The following is an 18,812-nucleotide window of genomic DNA, read 5'->3' on the forward strand; positions in this document are numbered from 1 at the left end:
GCAACTAGGCTACCACCAGCGCCAACCAGACCTCCAGATGGGTGACCACCCAAAATAGCCATCCAAACAAAGACACACAGACCCTGTAGCACCACTCCCACATGTCTCTCATACCAAGCTGCCTTTTAAAAACCCTATGGTAAATTTTTTTTTTTTTTTTTGAGACAGAGTCTCGCTCTGTTGCCCAGGCTGGAGTGCAGTGGCACAATCTCAGCTCACTGCAACCTCTTGCCTCCTGGGTTCAAGCGATTCTCCTGTCTCTGCCTCCCAAGTAGCTGGGATTACAGATGCCCACCACCACACCTGGCTAATTTTTGTATTTTTAGTAGAGATGGGGTTTCACCATGTTGGCCAGGCTGGTCTTTAACTCCTGACCTCAAGTGATTGGCCTACCTTGGCCTCCCAAAGTGCTGGGATTACAGGTGTGAACCACCGCGCCCAGCCCCCTATGGTAAATTTTAAAATTTAAGATGTTCTTTGTGATAATAGTCCACCATCTTCTCACTTTTGCTGGCTTTCTGAATAAATCTGCTTTTCTCTCATCAACCCTCGTCTCTTGTGTCTAGCTTTCGAATGGCAAGCAGCCAAACCTGGGTTCAGCTACAGATTCTTTGATAGGCTATCAAAAGCACAAACAAAAAGAAAAAAATAGATAAACTCTATTTTATCGAAACTAAAAACTTTTGGGCATCAAAGGACATTACCAACAGGTGAAAAGATAGCACGCAGAATGGGAAAAATATTTGGAAATCATATATCTGATAAGGAATTAATATCCAGAATATATAAACACAACACATGAAAAGATGAGCAACATCATTTGTCCTTAGGGAAATGGAAGTCAAAACCACAAAATGAGATACTACTTCACACCTTTAGATGGCTAAAAAAAAAAAAAGACAACAGAAAATAGCAAGCATTAGTAAGGATGTAGAGAAATCGGAACTTTCTTACATTGGTGTTGGGAATGTAAAATGGTACAGCTGCTATGAAAAATCGTCAGGCAGTTTCTAAAAAAATTAAACACAGAATCATCCTATGACACAGCAATTCCAAAAGTAGTCCTTATTTTTCAATTCCAAAAGGATTGAAACAAATATTCAAACAAATATTTGTACACCAATGTTCACTGCAGCATTATTCACAATAGACAAAAGGTGGAAGCAACCCAAGTGTCCATCGATGGATACATAAAATGTGGTCTACCCATATAATGGAAAATTACTCAGCCTTAAAAAGGAAGGAGATCCTGACACATGCTATAACATAGATGAATCTTGAAAATATTATGCTACAAAACACAAAAGGATATTTATGATTCCGCTTACATGAGGTACTTAGAATAGGCAAATTCATTGAGACAGAAAGTACATTAGAGGCTACCAGGGACTTGAGGTAGGCAGGATGGGTACTCTTCAATCATACTCACACTGCCCTTCAATCATTCAGCCATCTGTGTAAAAAGACCAAGTACCAGTACTGCTTAATGGCTACAGAGTCTCTGGAAAGATGAAAGAGTTTTAGAAATAGTAGTGTTGTTTGCACAACTTGGTGAATGCGATTAATGCTGCTGAACTGTACACTTAGAAATGGTTGAAATGGCTAATTTTATGATATATATACATAACCACAATAAAACATTTTTAATTACCGGTTGTGTCTTTTACCGATTTTCTTGCTCATCTGTAAGAATATCTCTAATACTTTCTAAGGTAATTAAATTTTGGTAATATATATTGCAAAGTTTTGCTTCTTCAGATTTCTGGTTTGTCTTTTCTGCTCAATACCCAATCTCACTGAGAATCAAGAATATAAAACTTGACTGTCAACATGAACTGCAGAGCACCATTCTAGCTACACACTTAACACTTGCCCGATTTTCTTCACACCACCACCACCACCAAGGCAATAAACTTTCCAAGCGAAGTGCCAAGAACTGCTCCCACCCATTTTACCCTTCAACTGTACCCACACATTCAGTTATCTGTGTAGAAAGATCAAGTACGAGCATTGAGTAGAATCTGAACTCAAGAAATATTGGAAAAAGAACAGATTCAAAATCTTAACTTTTTTTTTTTTTTTTTGAGACAGAGTCTTGCTCTGTCAGGCTGGAGTACAGTAGCACGATCTCGGCTCACCACAACCTCCGCCTCCTGGGTTCAAGTGATTCCCCTGCCTCAGCCTCCTGAGTAGCTGAGATTACAGGCGCATGCCACCACACTTGGCTAATTTTTTGTATTTTAGTAGAGACAGGGTTTCACCATGTTGGCCAGGATAGTCTCATCTCCTGACCTTGTGATCTGGCCGCCCTGGCCTCCCAAAGTGCTGGGATTACAGGTGTGAGCCACTGTGGCCGGCCTCAAAATCTTAACTTTTAAAGATAAGCCTGAAAAGCCTTAAAATTTTAAAATAATAGTTAAGAGTACATCAATACAGTTTTATTGTTCGGCAATACAGTTTTATTGTTCAGCTACATTAAATGGGTGGGAAGATGGTGACTTTATCCATTGAGAATATATGCATATTCTTTCGGGCAAAATAATATACAAAAGGAAAACTATTGTATACAACTTTTTTTTTTTGAGACAGAGTCTCACTCTTTCACCCAGGCCGGACTGCAGTGGCGCGATCTCTGCTCACTGCAAGCTCCGCCTCCCGGGTTCACGCCATTCTCCTGCCTCAGCCTCCCGAGTAGCTAGGACTACAGGCGCCCGCCACCGCGCCTGCCTTATTTTTTGTATTTTTAGTAGAGACGGGGTTTCACCATGTTAGCCAGGATGGTCTCAATCTCCTGACTTCGTGATCTGCCCGCCTTGGCCTCCCAAAGTGCTGCTGGGATTACAGGCGTGAGCCACCACGCCCGGCCTGTATACAATTTTGTAAGAGCTTCTGTCTTCTGTAAAGGCATAATTAAAACTGAAAAAATTAAAGATGAGACAGCACAGCTAAAAAGACAGCTTCTTAGCTTGCATTAATGGGGGGAAAGAAAAGAAATCTTAGTCAATAGTATGCAGAACTGCCTAAAAGAAAGCAATATATTTGGTTTTAGAATAAACATCAGAGCCAGGAGCGGTGGCTCATGCCTGTAATCCCAACACTTTGGGAGGCCGAGGCGGGTGGATTTTATCAGCTAATTTTATCAGTAATGGGTCATGGGAACAAAAATGATCCTTGTTTGTGTGCGTACATAAAAATAGTGGTAAATTCAACATAGCCCTTAAAAAACACCACTTTCAAATGGGCCAGAAAAAAATGTACATAAACAGAGAAAAAAGATAAATAGATAAATGATTAACAATTAGAGAATCTGGGTGAAGGTATATGAGAGTCTGTCTAATTCTTACATTTCTGATAATTTTTAAAAAGCAGTAGAGACTAGAAAACTACCTTTTACATTAACATAGTTATAAATCTAATGCTAGTTATCAATGAAATTTGAGCTAATTGATGAGAAGGAGGGTATTAAGAACAATTTTCAAGTATTAAGGAACATATCTTAATTATAGCTCCAGATTTAATTTACTGATAATTGTTACCCTTTACTTCAACAGGTGTGCATCATTCATTCACTCATTCAACAAATAGCTACTGAACGTGGTCACTATGTTTCAGGAAACTTTTGAGTTTTAGGAGCATGGCAGCATACAAATACAGATGAAATCCCTGAATTTCACGTCTTTGTATGGAGTCATGTAAATCAAAAAATTGTCCAGGGTTTTGCCATGTATTAGGAAATTGCATGATAGCCCTAGGATTTATAAATTTGACTTCAAAATTCCAGAAGCAGTCTCTTTCTTGGTAGCCAAAGTTTCCTTTAATCAGTGAGCCAAACTAAAAGGCAGGCCCCTATTCTACCAGATCGTATACACTAGAGCAACAGTTTAAAATTTTTGTTAAAAAACATAAAAAAACTGGCCTGGCACAGTGGCTGACACCTGTAAATCCTAGCACTTTGGGAGACCAAGGGTGGAGGATCACTTGAGCCCAGGAGTTCAAGGCCAGCATGGGCAATGCAGGGAGACCCCATCTCTATTAAAAATTAAAATATTAGTCATGGTAGAGCACACCTATAGTCCCATCTACTCGAGAGGCTGAGGTGGCAGGACTGTTTGAGCCTGGGAGGCCAAGGCTGCAGAGAGCCATGATTACGCCAATGCACTCCAGCCTGGGCAACAGAGAATCTGTCTCAAAAAAAAAAGGAAATTAAGCAATATACACTATTAGAATTTAATCCTCTGCTTACTCTATTACCCCAAATAAATTATAAATAATGATTTGGAATGGTGGTATATGTATGTATTTCCACAGTTCTTATGTTAATTATTCATACATATAGCTAGAATCAAGAAATATTATGAATTAGTAAAAAGTGAATCAATTGTGTTTCTGATTATAGACTATAGACTAGACTATAAGGAGGCCTAACAAACCGCTAGCAGGACCCTTAAGTTTGTCAATGGCTAGGTGGCTAACCAACCGGCTGGTTCACTCAGCAGTGAAAAGAGAAAACTGCCATAGTCCTGCTCCACTAACACCTTTTGTATTAGTCCGTTCTCATACTGCTATGAAGAAATACCCGAGACTGGGTAATTTATAAAGGAAAGGGCCGGGCGCGGTGGCTCATGCTTGTAATCCCAGCACTTTGGGAGGCCGAGGCGGGCGGATCATGAGGTCAGGAGATCGAGACCATGGTGAAACCCCGTCTCTACTAAAAAATAGAAAAAATTAGCCGGGCGTGGTGGCGGGAGCCTGTAGTCCCAGCTACTCGGAGAGGCTGAGGCAGGAGAATGGCGTGAACCCGGGAGGGGGAGCTTGCAGTGAGCCGAGATTGCGCCACTGCACTCCAGCCTGGGCGACAGAGCGAGACTCCGTCTCAAAAACAAAAAAAAAAGGAAAGAGGCCTAATCGACTCAGTTCAGCATGGCTGGGGAGGCCTCAGGAAACTTATAATCATGGTGGAAGGCAAAGGAGAAGCAGGCACCTTCTTCACAGGGTGGCAGGATCGAGTGAGTGCAAGCAGGGGAAATGCCAGACGCTTATAACGGGAGAAACGCCATCCTTCCTTCCTTCCTTCCTTCCTTCCTTGAAACCCCTTCCTTCCTTCCTTCCTCCCTCCCTCCCTCCCTCCCTTTCTTTCTTTCTTTTCCTCTCGGGCCCAGGCTACAATCTACTCGACTTGCTGCTGCCCGCGCCGTGGACTGCCTAGGTCTGCCGGCGCGCGCCACCGCTGCCTGCCTTTTCTCCTTTGCATGCAGGCACGCGTTCGCCATCTTGGCCACGCTGCTCGCCAGCTCCTGACGCCGACTGCTCTGCCCGCCTCAGCCTCCCGAGCTACTGGGACTACAGACGGAGTCTCACTCACCCAGTGCTCGGTGTTGCCCGGGCTGGAGTGCGGTGGCGTGGTCTGGCCTCGCGGCAGCCTCTACCCCCCGGCCGCCTGCCTTGGCCTGCCAGGGTGCTAGGATTGCAGCCCCTGCCCGGCCGCCGCCCCATCTGGAAGGTGGGGAGCGCCTCTGCCCGGCCACCCCGTCTGGGAAGTGAGGAGCGCCTCTGCCCGGCCACCCACCGTCTGGGAAGTGAGGAGCGCCTCTGCCCGGCCACCCGCCGTCTGGGAAGTGAGGAGCGCCTCTGCCCGGCCACCCGCCGTCTGGGAAGTGAGGAGCGCCTCTGCCCGGCCACCCCGTCTGGGAAGTGAGGAGCGCCTCTGCCCGGCCGCCCCGTCTGGGAAGTGAGGAGCGCCTCTGCCCGGCCACCCACCATCTGGGAAGTGAGGAGCGCCTCTGCCCGGCCACCCACCGTCTGGGAAGTGAGGAGCGCCTCTGCCCGGCCACCCACCGTCTGGGAAGTGAGGAGCGCCTCTGCCCGGCCGCCCCGTCTGGGAAGTGAGGAGCGCCTCTGCCTGGCCACCCATCGTCTGGGAAGTGAGGAGCGCCTCTGCCCGGCCACCCCGTCTGGGAACTGAGGAGCACCTCTGCCCGGCCGCCCCGTCTGGGAAGTGAGGAGTGCCTCTGCCCGGCCACCCATCGTCTGGGAAGTGAGGAGCGCCTCTGCCCGGCCTCCCATCGTCTGGGAGGTGAGGGGCGCCTCTGCCCGGCCGCCCCGTCCGGGAGGAAGTGAGGAGCGCCTCTGCCCGGCCGCCCCGTCCGGGAAGAAGTGAGGAGCGCCTCTGCCCGGCCGCCCCCGTCCCGGAAGAAGTGAGGAGCGCCTCTGCCCGGCCGCCCCATCTGGGAAGTGAGGAGCGCCTCTGCCCGGGCGCCCCGTCCGGGAAGAAGTGAGGAGCGCCTCTGCCCGGCCACCCATCATCTGGGAAGTGAGGTGCGCCTCTGCCCGGCCACCCACCGTCTGGGAAGTGAGGAGCGCCTCTGCCCGACCGCCCCCTCTGGGAAGTGAGGAGCGCCTCTGCCCAGCCGCCCTGTCTGGGAAGTGAGGAGAGCCTCTGCCCGGCCGCCCCGTCTGGGAAGTGAGCAGCGCCTCTGCCCGGCCACCCCGTCCGGGAAGAAGTGAGGAGCGCCTCTGCCCGGCCGCCCCGTCCGGGAAGAAATGAGCGCCTCTGCCCGGCCGCCCCGTCCGGGAAGAAGTGAGGAGCGCCTCTGCCCGGCCGCCCCGTCCGGGAAGAAATGAGGAGCGCCTCTGCCCGGCCGCCCCGTCTGGGAAGTGAGGAGCGCCTCTGCCCGGCCGCCCCGTCCGGGAAGAAATGAGGAGCGCCTCTGCCCGGCCACCCACCGTCTGGGAAGTGAGGAGCGCCTCTGCCCGGCCGCCCCATCTGGGAAGTGAGGAGCGCCTCTGCCCGGGCGCCCCGTCCGGGAAGAAGTGAGGAGCGCCTCTGCCCGGCCACCCATCGTCTGGGAAGTGAGGTGCGCCTCTGCCCGGCCACCCACCGTCTGGGAAGTGAGGAGCGCCTCTGCCCGGCCGCCCCCTCTGGGAAGTGAGGAGCGCCTCTGCCCAGCCGCCCTGTCTGGGAAGTGAGGAGAGCCTCTGCCCGGCCGCCCCGTCTCGGAAGTGAGCAGCGCCTCTGCCCGGCCACCCCGTCCGGGAAGAAGTGAGGAGCGCCTCTGCCCGGCCGCCCCGTCCGGGAAGAAATGAGCGCCTCTGCCCGGCCGCCCCGTCCGGGAAGAAGTGAGGAGCGCCTCTGCCCGGCCGCCCCGTCCGGGAAGAAATGAGGAGCGCCTCTGCCCGGCCGCCCCGTCTGGGAAGTGAGGAGCGCCTCTGCCCGGCCGCCCCGTCCGGGAAGAAATGAGGAGCGCCTCTGCCCGGCCGCCCCGTCTGGGAAGTGAGGAGCGCCTCTGCCCGGCCGCCCCGTCCGGGAAGAAATGAGGAGCGCCTCTGCCCGGCCACCCACCGTCTGGGAAGTGAGGAGCGCCTCTGCCCGGCCGCCCCGTCTGGGCAGTGAGGAGCACCTCTGCCCGGCCACCCACTGTCTGGGAAGTGAGGAGCGCCTCTGCCCGGCCACCCGCCGTCTGGGAAGTGAGGAGCGCCTCTGCCCGGCCACCCGCCGTCTGGGAAGTGAGGAGCGCCTCTGCCCGGCCGCCCCGTCTGGGAAGTGAGGAGCGCCTCTGCCCGGCCGCCCCGTCTGGGAAGTGAGGAGCGCCTCTGCCCGGCCGCCCCGTCTGGGAAGTGAGGAGCGCCTCTGCCCGGCCACCCATCGTCTGGGAAGTGAGGAGCGCCTCTGCCCGGCCACCCTGTCTGGGAAGTGAGGAGCGCCTCTGCCTGGCCGCCCCGTCTGAGAAGTGAGGAGCGCCTCTGCCCGGCCACCCATCGTCTGGGAAGTGAGGAGCGCCTCTGCCCGGCCTCCCATCGTCTGGGAGGTGAGGAGCGCCTCTGCCCGGCCGCCCCGTCCGGGAGGAAGTGAGGAGCGCCTCTGCCCGGCCGCCCCGTCCGGGAAGAAGTGAGGAGCGCCTCTGCCCGGCCGCCCCATCCGGGAGGAAGTGAGGAGCGCCTCTGCCTGGCCGCCCCGTCCGGGAGGAAGTGAGGAGCGCCTCTGCCCGGCCGCCCCGTCCGGGAAGAAGTGAGGAGCGCCTCTGCCCGGCCGCCCCGTCCGGGAAGAAGTGAGGAGCGCCTCTGCCCGGCCACCCATCGTCTGGGAAGTGAGGAGCGCCTCTGCCCGGCCACCCACCGTCTGGGAAGTGAGGAGCGCCTCTGCCCGGCCGCCCCGTCCGGGAAGAAGTGAGGAGCGCCTCTGCCCGGCCGCCCCGTCCGGGAAGAAGTGAGGAGCGCCTCTGCCCGGCCGCCCCGTCTGGGAAGAAGTGAGGAGCGCCTCTGCCCGGCCGCCCCGTCTGGGAGGTGAGGAGCGCCTCTGCCCGGCCACCCATCGTCTGGGAGGTGAGGAGCGCCTCTGCCCGGCCACCCATCGTCTGGGAGGTGAGGAGCGCCTCTGCCCGGCCACCCATCGTCTGGAAGGTGAGGAGCGCCTCTGCCCGGCTGCCCCATCTGGGAAGTGAGGAGTGCCTCTGCCCGGCCACCCATCGTCTGGGAGGTGAGGAGCGCCTCTGCCTGGCCACCCATTGTCTGGGAAGTGGGGAGCGCCTCTGCCCGACCACCCATCGTCTGGGAAGTGAGGAGCGCCTCTGCCTGGCCACCTATCGTCTGGGAAGAAGTGAGGAGCGTCTCTGCCTGGCCGCCCCGTCTGGGAAGTGAGGAGCCCCTCTGCCCGACCGCCCCGTGTCTGGGTAGAAGTGAGGAGCTCCTCTGCCTGGCCGCTCCGTCTGGGAGGTCTACCACGGAGGCCAGAAGCAATGTGGGGGCTGGACGTGGTGGCTCACGCCTGTGGTCCCGGCACTCTGGGGGGCGAGGCGGGTTGATCACTTCGGGCTAGGAGTTCGAGACCAGTCTGGCCAACTTGGCGAAACATGAAGAATACAACAGACAAACCAACCAACCAACTCAATGACAACAAAACAGGTCTACCCTGGAGTCATACTCTAATTTTTTCTATTTTCCTCCCTTTCTGATCCTTTATCCCACTTTCTTTTTCTTCCTCTTCCTTCTCCCTCTTCTTTGTCAAATAGAGGATTGAGTTATTATCACTGATCCATATAAAGTCCCTCTCTCATTTATTTTAACTCCCACCCCCATTTCTATTCCCCGACTTCCCATGTGCAACCTTCCTAATATGTTTGATACGCATCTTTTTGTTTGTATGTATTTTTAGAAAATGTTTATTGTTTTTGTATGCAAAAAAATTAATAAAAAAAAAAAAAAAAAAAAGAAACCACTCCCATGATCCTACCTCCACCTGGTCTCGCCCTTGACATCTGGGGATTATGGGGAATACAATTCAAGATGAGATTCTGGGTGGGGACAAGGCCAAACCATATCACCTTTAATCATATAAATCACTCCTTCACAAGAGCACCTAAAAATGCAAGAACTTGAATTTTAACTCACAGCACTAAAACCTAATTGCCTTACACAAATAAGTTTCTTAGTTTCACCCTCTTTAGACTGGTGAGGCTTTAGGTATACAGTGCTTACAATTCTTTGAGGCTGGCAAAATTAAACACTGTATGAATGAGAATCATCTTAATTCTAAAGATTTAATCCTTCTAGCCAATTTTTTTTTTTTTTTTTTTGAGACGAAGTCTCCCTCTGTCGCCCACGCTGGAGGGCAGTGGTGCAATCTCGTTTTACTGCAACCTCCACCTCCCGGGTTCAAGCAATTCTCCTGCCTCAGCCTCCCGAGTAGCTGGGATTACTGGCGCCCGCTACCTCGCCCAGCTAATTTTTGTATTTTTTTGTATTTTAGTAGAGACGGGGTTTCACCATGTTGGCCAGGCTGGTCTCGAACCCCTGACCTCGTGATCTGCCCGCCTCAGCCTCCCAAAGTGCTAGGATTACAGGTATGAGCCACTGCGCCCGGCCCTAGCCAAGTATTTTTCAAAAACCTCCTGTGTGCCAGGTATTGTGTTAAATGCAAGTGATACAAAATAGTCTAACAGTGGCTCCTCCTTTCACCTCAAGGTGCTTACAATATATTTGGAGAAATTATACATAAAAACATTTCCATCTTTATTGCAAATAACAATATTAATGACATCAGCTCTTAATTACTTAACTCCCCATAGACAGGAAAAGTTTCCACTGTTAGCAACTGTGTATGCTTCAATTAAAATCTCTATATTGTCCGGACCTAACACAGCACCTGGCATACAGTAGTTGATAAAAAATGCCGAATGAATGCGCAAAAAATTGACACAAGGCAGCATATGACCAATGGGAAATAATAGACAATGAAAAGAACACAACATAGAGAATGACCACGGTGGGCCCTTTGGTTACTTCACATCCATCTACTGAAACAGACTATTTTCTTATTGTCCACGTTTCCCCTTGGATTAAAGGAGACCACATATAGCAGGAGAGACAAACAAAGAACGATAATGGCTTAAATGCCTTCATAGAGGTCAATACAAAGAGTAAAAAGAGCAGAGATGAGAAGCTCCTCACTCTGCAGAGGTTAGGGTCAAAAAAAGCTTTCCCAGAGAGCTACACCCCGAGGCCTTGGAAGATTTGAGTAAGATTTCACCAGAAGAAGAGGGCAGAGAACTGTCCAGGCTAGGAGAACAGGAAACACCAAGGCATGGTGTGATGAATTCCAAGTATTTCTGTGTGGCTGCGAGCTATACAACGCATAGGGGAGAGAGGGATGATGCTGATCAGGTTATGAAGGCCTTTAAATGCCATCCTCTGGGTAAGATTGAGATTTTACTCCGAGGGCAAATGAAAATTCCGGAAGATTTTAAACCAGGGAGTTGGTTACGGTTTTGGAAAACACTGTAACGATGGCGTGGACAGTGGACCACGACGAGAAGCATTACTTCACTATCATATCACTCCAAAGCGCAGCAGCTCCCACCGTGTGCCCAAATACTGATGACTACAGAAGTCCTTCACCAGCTGCCTGCAGCCTTGTGATCTGGACACACCACAACCCAAACCGCTTCGTCTCTTCGACCAAAACAATTCTCCAAAATTTGCTGAAGCTTCCCTCACACACTCAGTCCTAAGAGTGCACTCGGAAATGTCACTTTGCTTTTCCCACGATTTCGCCTGCTTGCACTGAACTCTCACATTCCTCCCCCGCTCCTGTTTTGGGTCTGCCCGCGCTGTTTCCAGCTCGCGTCCTCCCCGCCGGGCCCGGAGCTCCCCGCCCAGCCCCGCGCCGGGGACCCTCCACGTACCCCCTCGGTCTTCATGTCCAGGATCTTCTCCACCTCGAACACATCCTCTCCGTCCTCCTCACTGTCGCCAAAGGCCTCCACTCCTCTCGCGGCTGCGTCATTACCCTCTCCCACTACTCCAACTCCTTCTTCGACTTCGGCCAACTCCTCAGTGCTGTCGGCAGCCGACACAGGGACTGCGGTCACACTCACTCCCTCCGCAACCTGCTCCATCCTAGCAGCTCCGCAAACCGCCGAGGAAAACCCGCTGCGACACACACCCCAACAGCTCCTCGCGTTCCGCGCTCGGCCCTACTCCACATCAGCGGCGTAACGGAAGCCGACCAACGGCGGGCTTGGACCCTAAAGTGACAGGAACAAAAGCCAATGATGTTAAGGCGGCGCGGCGTAGCCCAGCGGAGCCCGTGGGAGGAGGTGGGCGGGGCAGGGAGGGCAACCTAGGCGGAAGAGCGCATGGGCGTTCGGTAGTTGTGGCGGAAAAGGTCAAGGGTGGGAGGGGAGCGGGCGAGGCCGCCAAGCGGCGCGACGCTGGGGAGGAGGAGGGTCGTTGGGGCGGAGGGCGTCCCCGAGGAGCTCACAGTGCCTGATGCCCCAGCAGGGAAGCCTCAGGTGTGGACGTCGGTCGGGCCAGAGCTGGGGACTTTCTAGGAAAGGGAACCCTGCTGCTGCCGAAACCCCAGCCAAGCAGAACGGCTTCCCAGAAGTCATATATGATTTTGATAGGTTTAGCACGTGTGGATGATCCAATCAAACATAACTCACTGTGCTCTTATATTTTAATGAGTGTTGTTTAAAGACAAGGAAATTTAGCGGCCTAAAAAGCATCCGTTTTCCAAGTTGTAGCGCCCTTTGCGTTTTCATTGAAAATATCGGAGAAGGACGTGATTAAAAGTATTTGTTCAGGTTGTGAAGAGTTGACAAAAATTACGCCACCCAAAGTTAGCGAAATACTGCTAGGAAAATACATTTAAGGATAATACATTTTTCTCACTTTGAATTTCGGATATGCAACTGAAGTCTTTATGGCATCAAGCTTTCTGGTTTTGTTTCTTTGAACAGTGGACTTAATTTGTAAGATAAGCCTCATTGTCAAATCTCTGAGCGTTAACTGAAGAATAATCTATGGTCCAGCAAATCCTTTTGGAGAGGATCACCAGATCTTTGAGTTGGCTCAATGATTTTTTTTTTTCACTCAGCTGTAATCAGATAGTAAATGATATACTGTTGAGCTTATTAAATGCATCCTATGTACCATCACTATAGTAGGCATTAGTAACAGGAATACAGAGATCAGTAGAGTGTAGTATGCCTTCCTAGGACCCACACGAAGGAGTCCCAGGAAGACACACACCAATACTAACAATTATGTATTTAAAAAACTGTAAAAATATTACCCATAAATTAGTTGATGGGAGAAAGCCCATTTTTACAGAATTCCAGATGATAAATATAGAAGAAAAGTTAGAAAAATCACAATAATGTGTGCAAAAGATCTAGGGAACAAAGCATTATATGAAAGGGTGATGAGGAACTGGATATTCACAAGGCACTATAGATCCACAAATCATTGGTTGGTTGTAGGGGAAATCTAGCTTCACATTTGAAAGCCCACTGATCAATGTTAGCATTACTAAAAGTGGAACCACCAGACTGTATGCTTTCTGTTGACAAAAATGTCGATCCTTAATAGACTCAGGCCTTTAAGTGTAATTTCCAGTGACAGGAAAGAATAAAGGGGAAAGAGGAAAAGGCAACAACCGGACAAATCCAGAATGTGGGATGTCCTATTGGACAACTGACTGTTTCTTCCAGTTAAAGGAAAAAGAGGAAGGAGAAGATTGTTCTAGATTTATAACAATTTGAGATGAAAAACATGGCAACATTTAAAATATTTTAAATCTTAACAGGTTTATTATATTATTCTCTGCTTTTATGTGTTTTTAAATAAAATTTAAGTACATATATTCATGATAAAAGTTTTCCATTAAAAAATACATGAGGCCTGGCACGGTGGCTCACACCTGTAATCCCAGAACTTTGGGAGGCTGAGGTGGGAGGATCATCTGCGCTCAGGAGTACGTGACCAGGCTGGGCAACATGGCAAAACTCTGTCTCTACCAAAAATACAAAAAATTGGCTGGGCGTGGTGGTACATGCCAGTGGCCCCAGCTACTAGGGAGGCTGAGGTGGGAGGATCCCTTGAGCCTGGGAGGCAAAGGTTGCAGTGACCTGAGATTGTGCCACTGCACTCCAACCTGGGTGACAGAGTGTGACCTTGTCTCAAAAAAAAAGAAAAAAATATATATATATATATGTCTGTCTGTCTGTCAGGCATGGTGACTCGTACCTGTAATCCCAGTGAGTGCTTTGGGAGGCTGAGGTGGAGGATCACCTGAGACGTTGAGCCCAGGGGTTCAAGACCAGCCTGGACAATATAGTGAGACCTCATCTCTAAAAAGATAAAAAAAAAAAAAAAAAAAAAAAAAACTAGCTGGGCATGGTGGCACACACCTGTAGTCCCAGCTATTTGGGAGACTGAGGCAGAAGGATTGTGGCTTGCCTGAGCACCACTGCACTCCAGCCTGGGTGACACAGAGTGAGATCCTGTATTAGTCCTTTTTCATACTGCTGTAAAGAACTGCCAGAGACTGGGTAATTTATAAAAGAAAGAGGTTTAATTGACTCACAGTTCAGCTTGGCTGGGGAGGCCTCAGGAAACGGCAAGACCGGCTTGGTCAGTGAGACCCTAACCCAGCGGTGCTAGAGGAATTAAAGACACACACACACAGAAATATAGAGGTGTGAAGTGGGAAATCAGGGGTCTCACAGCCTTCAGAGCTGACAGCCCTGAACAGAGATTTACCCACGTATTTATTAACAGCAAGCCAGTCATTAGCATTGTTTCTATAGATATTAGATTAACTAAAAGTATCCTTATGGGAAACGAAGGGATGGGCCAAAATAAAGGGATGGGTTTGGCTAGTTATCTGCAACAGGAGCATGTCCTTAAGGCACAGATCGCTCATGCTATTGTTTGTGGTTTAAGAATGCCTTTAAGTGGTTTTCCGCCCTGGGTGGGCCAGGTGTTCCTTGCCCTCATTCCAGTAAACCTACAACCTTCCAGTGTGGGTGTCATGGCCATCATGAACATGTCACATTGCTGCAGAGATTTTGTTTATGGCCAGTTTATGGCCAGATTTTGGGGGGTCTGTTCCCAACAGGAAAATTACAATCATGGTGGAAGGCAAAGAGGAAGTCAGGCACCTTCTCAAGGCAGCAGGAAGAAGAGACGAGCAAAGCAGTGGAGATCCCCTTATAAAACCATCAGATCTTGTGAGAATTCACTCACTATCATGAGAACAGCATGGGGGAAACTGCCCCCAGGATTCAATTACCTCCACCTGACTCTCCCTTGACACGTGGGGATTATGAAGAATACAATTCAAGATGAGATTTTCGGTGAGGACACAAAGCCTAACCATATCAGATCCTGTCTCTAAAAAAAAAGTGTTGGGTACCATGGCTCACACCAGTTCCAACACTTTGAGAGGCCAGGGTAGGAGGAATGTTTGAAGCCAGGAGTTTCATGGTGCAATGAGCTATGATCCTGCTGCTACACTCCAGCCTAGGCAACACAGCAAGACCTTGTCTCTAATATATATGTATATATATATATGTATATATATGGCATATATATACATGTATATACATGTATATACGTATATGTATATACGTATATACGTATATGTATATACGTATATATATGTGTATATATATACGTATATACATGTATATATATGCCATATATATAGTATATATATGTATATATGTGTATATATGGCATATATGTATATATACATGCCATATATATACATATATATATACACATACATATATATATATATACACACACACACACATATATATATACATGCCATGACACCCATGCTGGAAGGTTGTGGGTTTACTGGAATAAGGGCAAGGAACACCTGGCCCACCCAGCGCAGAAAACTGCTTAAAGGCATTCTTAAACCACAAACAATAGCATGAGCGATCTGTGCCTTAAGGACATGCTCCTGTTGCAGATAACTAGCCAAACCCATCCCTTTATTTCGGCCCATCCCTTCATTTCCCATAAGGGATACTTTTAGTTAATCTAATATATATATATATATACACTAAAATATTATATAAATATATACACCATATGTATTTTAGACATAAAGTTCCCATTCATCAAAGATAACCAATTTATAATATGACATCACAAATTTTTAGCCTATACACATATAAGCACCAACACACACATAATCTTTTTTTTTTTTTGTCATTTGGGCTGGAGTGCAGTGGTATGATCATAGCTCAGAACAACCTTGAACTCCTGGGCTCAAGTGATCCTCCCACTTCAGTCTCCTGGGTAGCTGGGACTACAGGCACAGGCCACTATGCCTGGTTAATTTTTGTATTTTTGTAGAGATGAGGTTTTGCCATGTTGCCCAGGCTGGTCTGAAACTCCTGACCTCAAGTGATCCACCTGTCTCGGCCTCTCAAAGTGCTGAGATTACAGGCATGAGCCACTGTGCCTGACACCATGTGAACATAATCTTTAAAATGAGCTCTATTGCATATTGTTTTACAACTGCTACATATATAATATATGGTGCTGTGTATAAACTGTGATATATATAGTGCATGTGTGTGTGTCTATATTTCTGTAAGATAAATTTCTAGAAGTGAAATTCTTATTAGTGGAATTTATGAGTGAAAGAAGATGGTGATTTAAATTTCAATAGATGTTATGGTTTGAATGTTTTTTCTTTCCCAAACTCACTTCACATGAAGCAGGGCCTTTAAGAGGTGATTGGGTTATGAGGGCGTTTCCCTCATAAATGGATTAATCCATTCTAGATTAATGGATTAATAAGTTAATGGCTTACCATGGGAGTGGGACTAGTGGCTTTGTAAGGGGGGAGGAGAAACCTCAGCTGGCACGTGTTGCCTCTTGCCAGGTGATGCCTTGCACTGCCTTGAGACTCTGGAGAGAGTCCCCACTGGCAAGAAGGCCCTCACTAGATGCCCCTCCCTCAACCTTGGACCCAGCCTCTAGAACTGTAAGAAATAAATTTTATTTGTTTATATATTACCCATTTTCAGGTGTTCTGTTATCAGCAACAGAAAACAAAGACAATAGCTATTGCCAAATTTTGTTTCACTTGTATAATCTCCCTTGATGTCCACAGGCAATTAGTTTCAGAATGTCCTGCAGACACCAAACTTCAAAGATGCTCAAGTCCCTGATACAAAAGGGTGTACTATTTGCATATAACCTATGAACATCCTTCCATATATTTTAATCATCTCTAGATTACTTATAATAGCTAATCCAATGTAAATGCTATGTAAATACTTGTTATACTGTATTGTTTACAGAATAATGACAAGAAAAAAGTGTGTACATGGTCCGTACAGATGCAACCATCATAGGCATAACTGCATTTCTGATCTGCAGTTGGAGGGCCAACTGTATTTGTTTCCAGTAATAATGTAAGGAAGTATCTGTTTACCCATGCTCTCTGTGCTACTGGGCACTTGCAATCTTTTAAATAACTTAATCTGGCCAACCAAGAAAAGACAGTTGATCTGCTGTGATTATGTCAAGCACAGAGCAGGCAAAACCAAATCACCTAACAGATCCAGCCAGTAAAGATACAATAAGCCTTCTTTGGATTTATTTTTCTTTAATTACTTTAACTTTTTTGAAACAGTCTTGCTCTGTCGCCCAGGTTGGAGTACAGTGGCGCGATCTTGGCTCACTGCAACCTCTGCCTCCAGAGCTCAAGCCTCCCGAGTAGCTGGGATTACAGGCGCCCGCCACTAGGCCCAGCGAATTTTTGTATTTTTAGTAGAGATGGGGTTTCACGATGTTGGCCAGGCTGGTCTCCAACTCCTGACCTCAAATGATCCACCTACCTCGGCCTCCAAAGTGCTGGGATTACAGGTGTGAGACACCACACCCGGCCCCTCTTTAGATTTAGATGGTTTATTACTTACATAACAGCAAAAGGAAGGGTAGTCAAAGATGTCAGTTCCCCATGGTCCTTGTCCCACACCCCAAAATGAACATGGAAACAAAAGGAGCTAGATCACTGTGAAATGAGTTGTGAGATAACCGCGTTGCTGAGGAGCTGATGTTCGACTGCAGCTGCAGAGATTTTTAGCCTGAGCCTTAGACCTCATCAGAACTGGATGGCCACAAGAAACTCTCTGGCAGCATCCTTGGTGGGGAAAAGGAGGCAGGTGGGAGAAGCCCCATGGCAGCTCCTCTCAAGCCCCATCCTTTTGTGTTCCAGGAGTATCACAGGACTCAGGATAGCTGTGGGTTAAGCTTTTGCCTGTATGTCCTATGCTGATAGTGCAAGGTGACCAGGGCCATCATGGAGCAGTTCCCCTACAGATTATGAGGTTATTCAGGCTTTTTACATCTTGTTCTAATTTTGATAATTTATTTATTTTCCCAGAAATCTGTTCATATCACTGAGATTTTGAAATGTATGGGCATAAAGTTGTATATGGAATTATCTTATAAATCGGCTTGGGGTTTTTGTTTGTTTGTTTTGAGACAGGGTCTTGCTATGTCACCCAGGCTGGATTGCAGTGCCACGATCATGGCTTACTGTAGCATCAAGCTCCTGGGCTCAAGTGATCCTCCTGCTTCAGCCTCCCGAGTAGCTGGGACTACAGGCATGCACCACCATGCCTGGCTAATTTATTTTATTTGTAGAGACAGGATCACACTATGTTGCCCAAGCTGGTCTCTAACTCCTGGCCTCAAGTAATGCTTCTGCCTCAGTCTCCCAAAGTATTGAGATTACAGACATGAGCCACCATGTCTGGCCTCTTATAATTCTTTTAATTTCATTCATATATGTATTTTCCCCCTTCTTCATATCTGGTGTTCTGTATTTGGGTTTTCTCTCTTTTTTTTTTTTGGGACGGAGTCTCGCTCTGTCCCAGGCTGGAGTGCAGTGGTGCAGATTCGGCTCACTGCAACCTCCGCCCCCTGGATTCAAGCAATTCTCCTGCCTCAGCCTCCTGAGTCGCTGAGACTTCAGGTGCATGCCGCCACACTCGGCTAATTTTTTGTATTTTAGTAGAGACAGGGTTTCACCGTGTTGCCTAGGCTGGCCTCGAACTCCTGAGCTCAAGCAATCTACCCGCCTCAGCCTCCCAAAGTGCTAGGATTACAGGTGTGAGCCACTGCACCCAGCCTAGGTTCTCTCAATTGTTCCTTGCTCAGGTTTACCAAGGGTTTGTTTATTTTTTGGAATAAGCCCTTGGTTTTACCTAGCAATCTATTGCTATTTGACTTTTTCCTTTGTTTAATTCATTAATTTGTTTTATCTTCATTATTCCTTTTTGTCAATTTCTTTAGGTTTGTTCTGATGTTCTTTTTCTAGACCCCAACACCTCTCAGATAAATTCCTGGTTAATTTATTTTTACAGTTGCAGAGACAGAGTGGTGCTATTGGCTGCCAGCTAGCTGTCCACTCCCCCTGTCATCTATTCTAGTTCTGCTAGAATAGCCAGCTAGAGTTACAGGAAGCCTGCTTCCCCAAGGTGTAAACAAGAGCCTCA

General features: G+C 48.4%; 1 protein-coding gene across 5 annotated transcripts in view; it reads right to left on the reverse strand.

Annotated features, from left to right (window-relative positions):
• MPHOSPH8 (M-phase phosphoprotein 8) overlaps positions 1-18,812 on the reverse strand; it is a 75,177-nt gene that overhangs the window by 36,006 nt on the left and 20,359 nt on the right. For all 5 annotated transcript variants that reach the window (XM_055244057.2, XM_063619019.1, XM_063619018.1 and 2 more), the window contains one exon: positions 11,178-11,519. In XM_055244057.2, the coding sequence (XP_055100032.2) occupies positions 11,178-11,390 (213 nt within the window). In that variant the 5' untranslated portion in view covers positions 11,391-11,519. The remainder of the gene's footprint in view (positions 1-11,177; positions 11,520-18,812) is intronic.

Source organism: Symphalangus syndactylus, chromosome 15, assembly GCF_028878055.3.
Source record: "Symphalangus syndactylus isolate Jambi chromosome 15, NHGRI_mSymSyn1-v2.1_pri, whole genome shotgun sequence".
NCBI lineage: Eukaryota > Metazoa > Chordata > Mammalia > Primates > Hylobatidae > Symphalangus > Symphalangus syndactylus.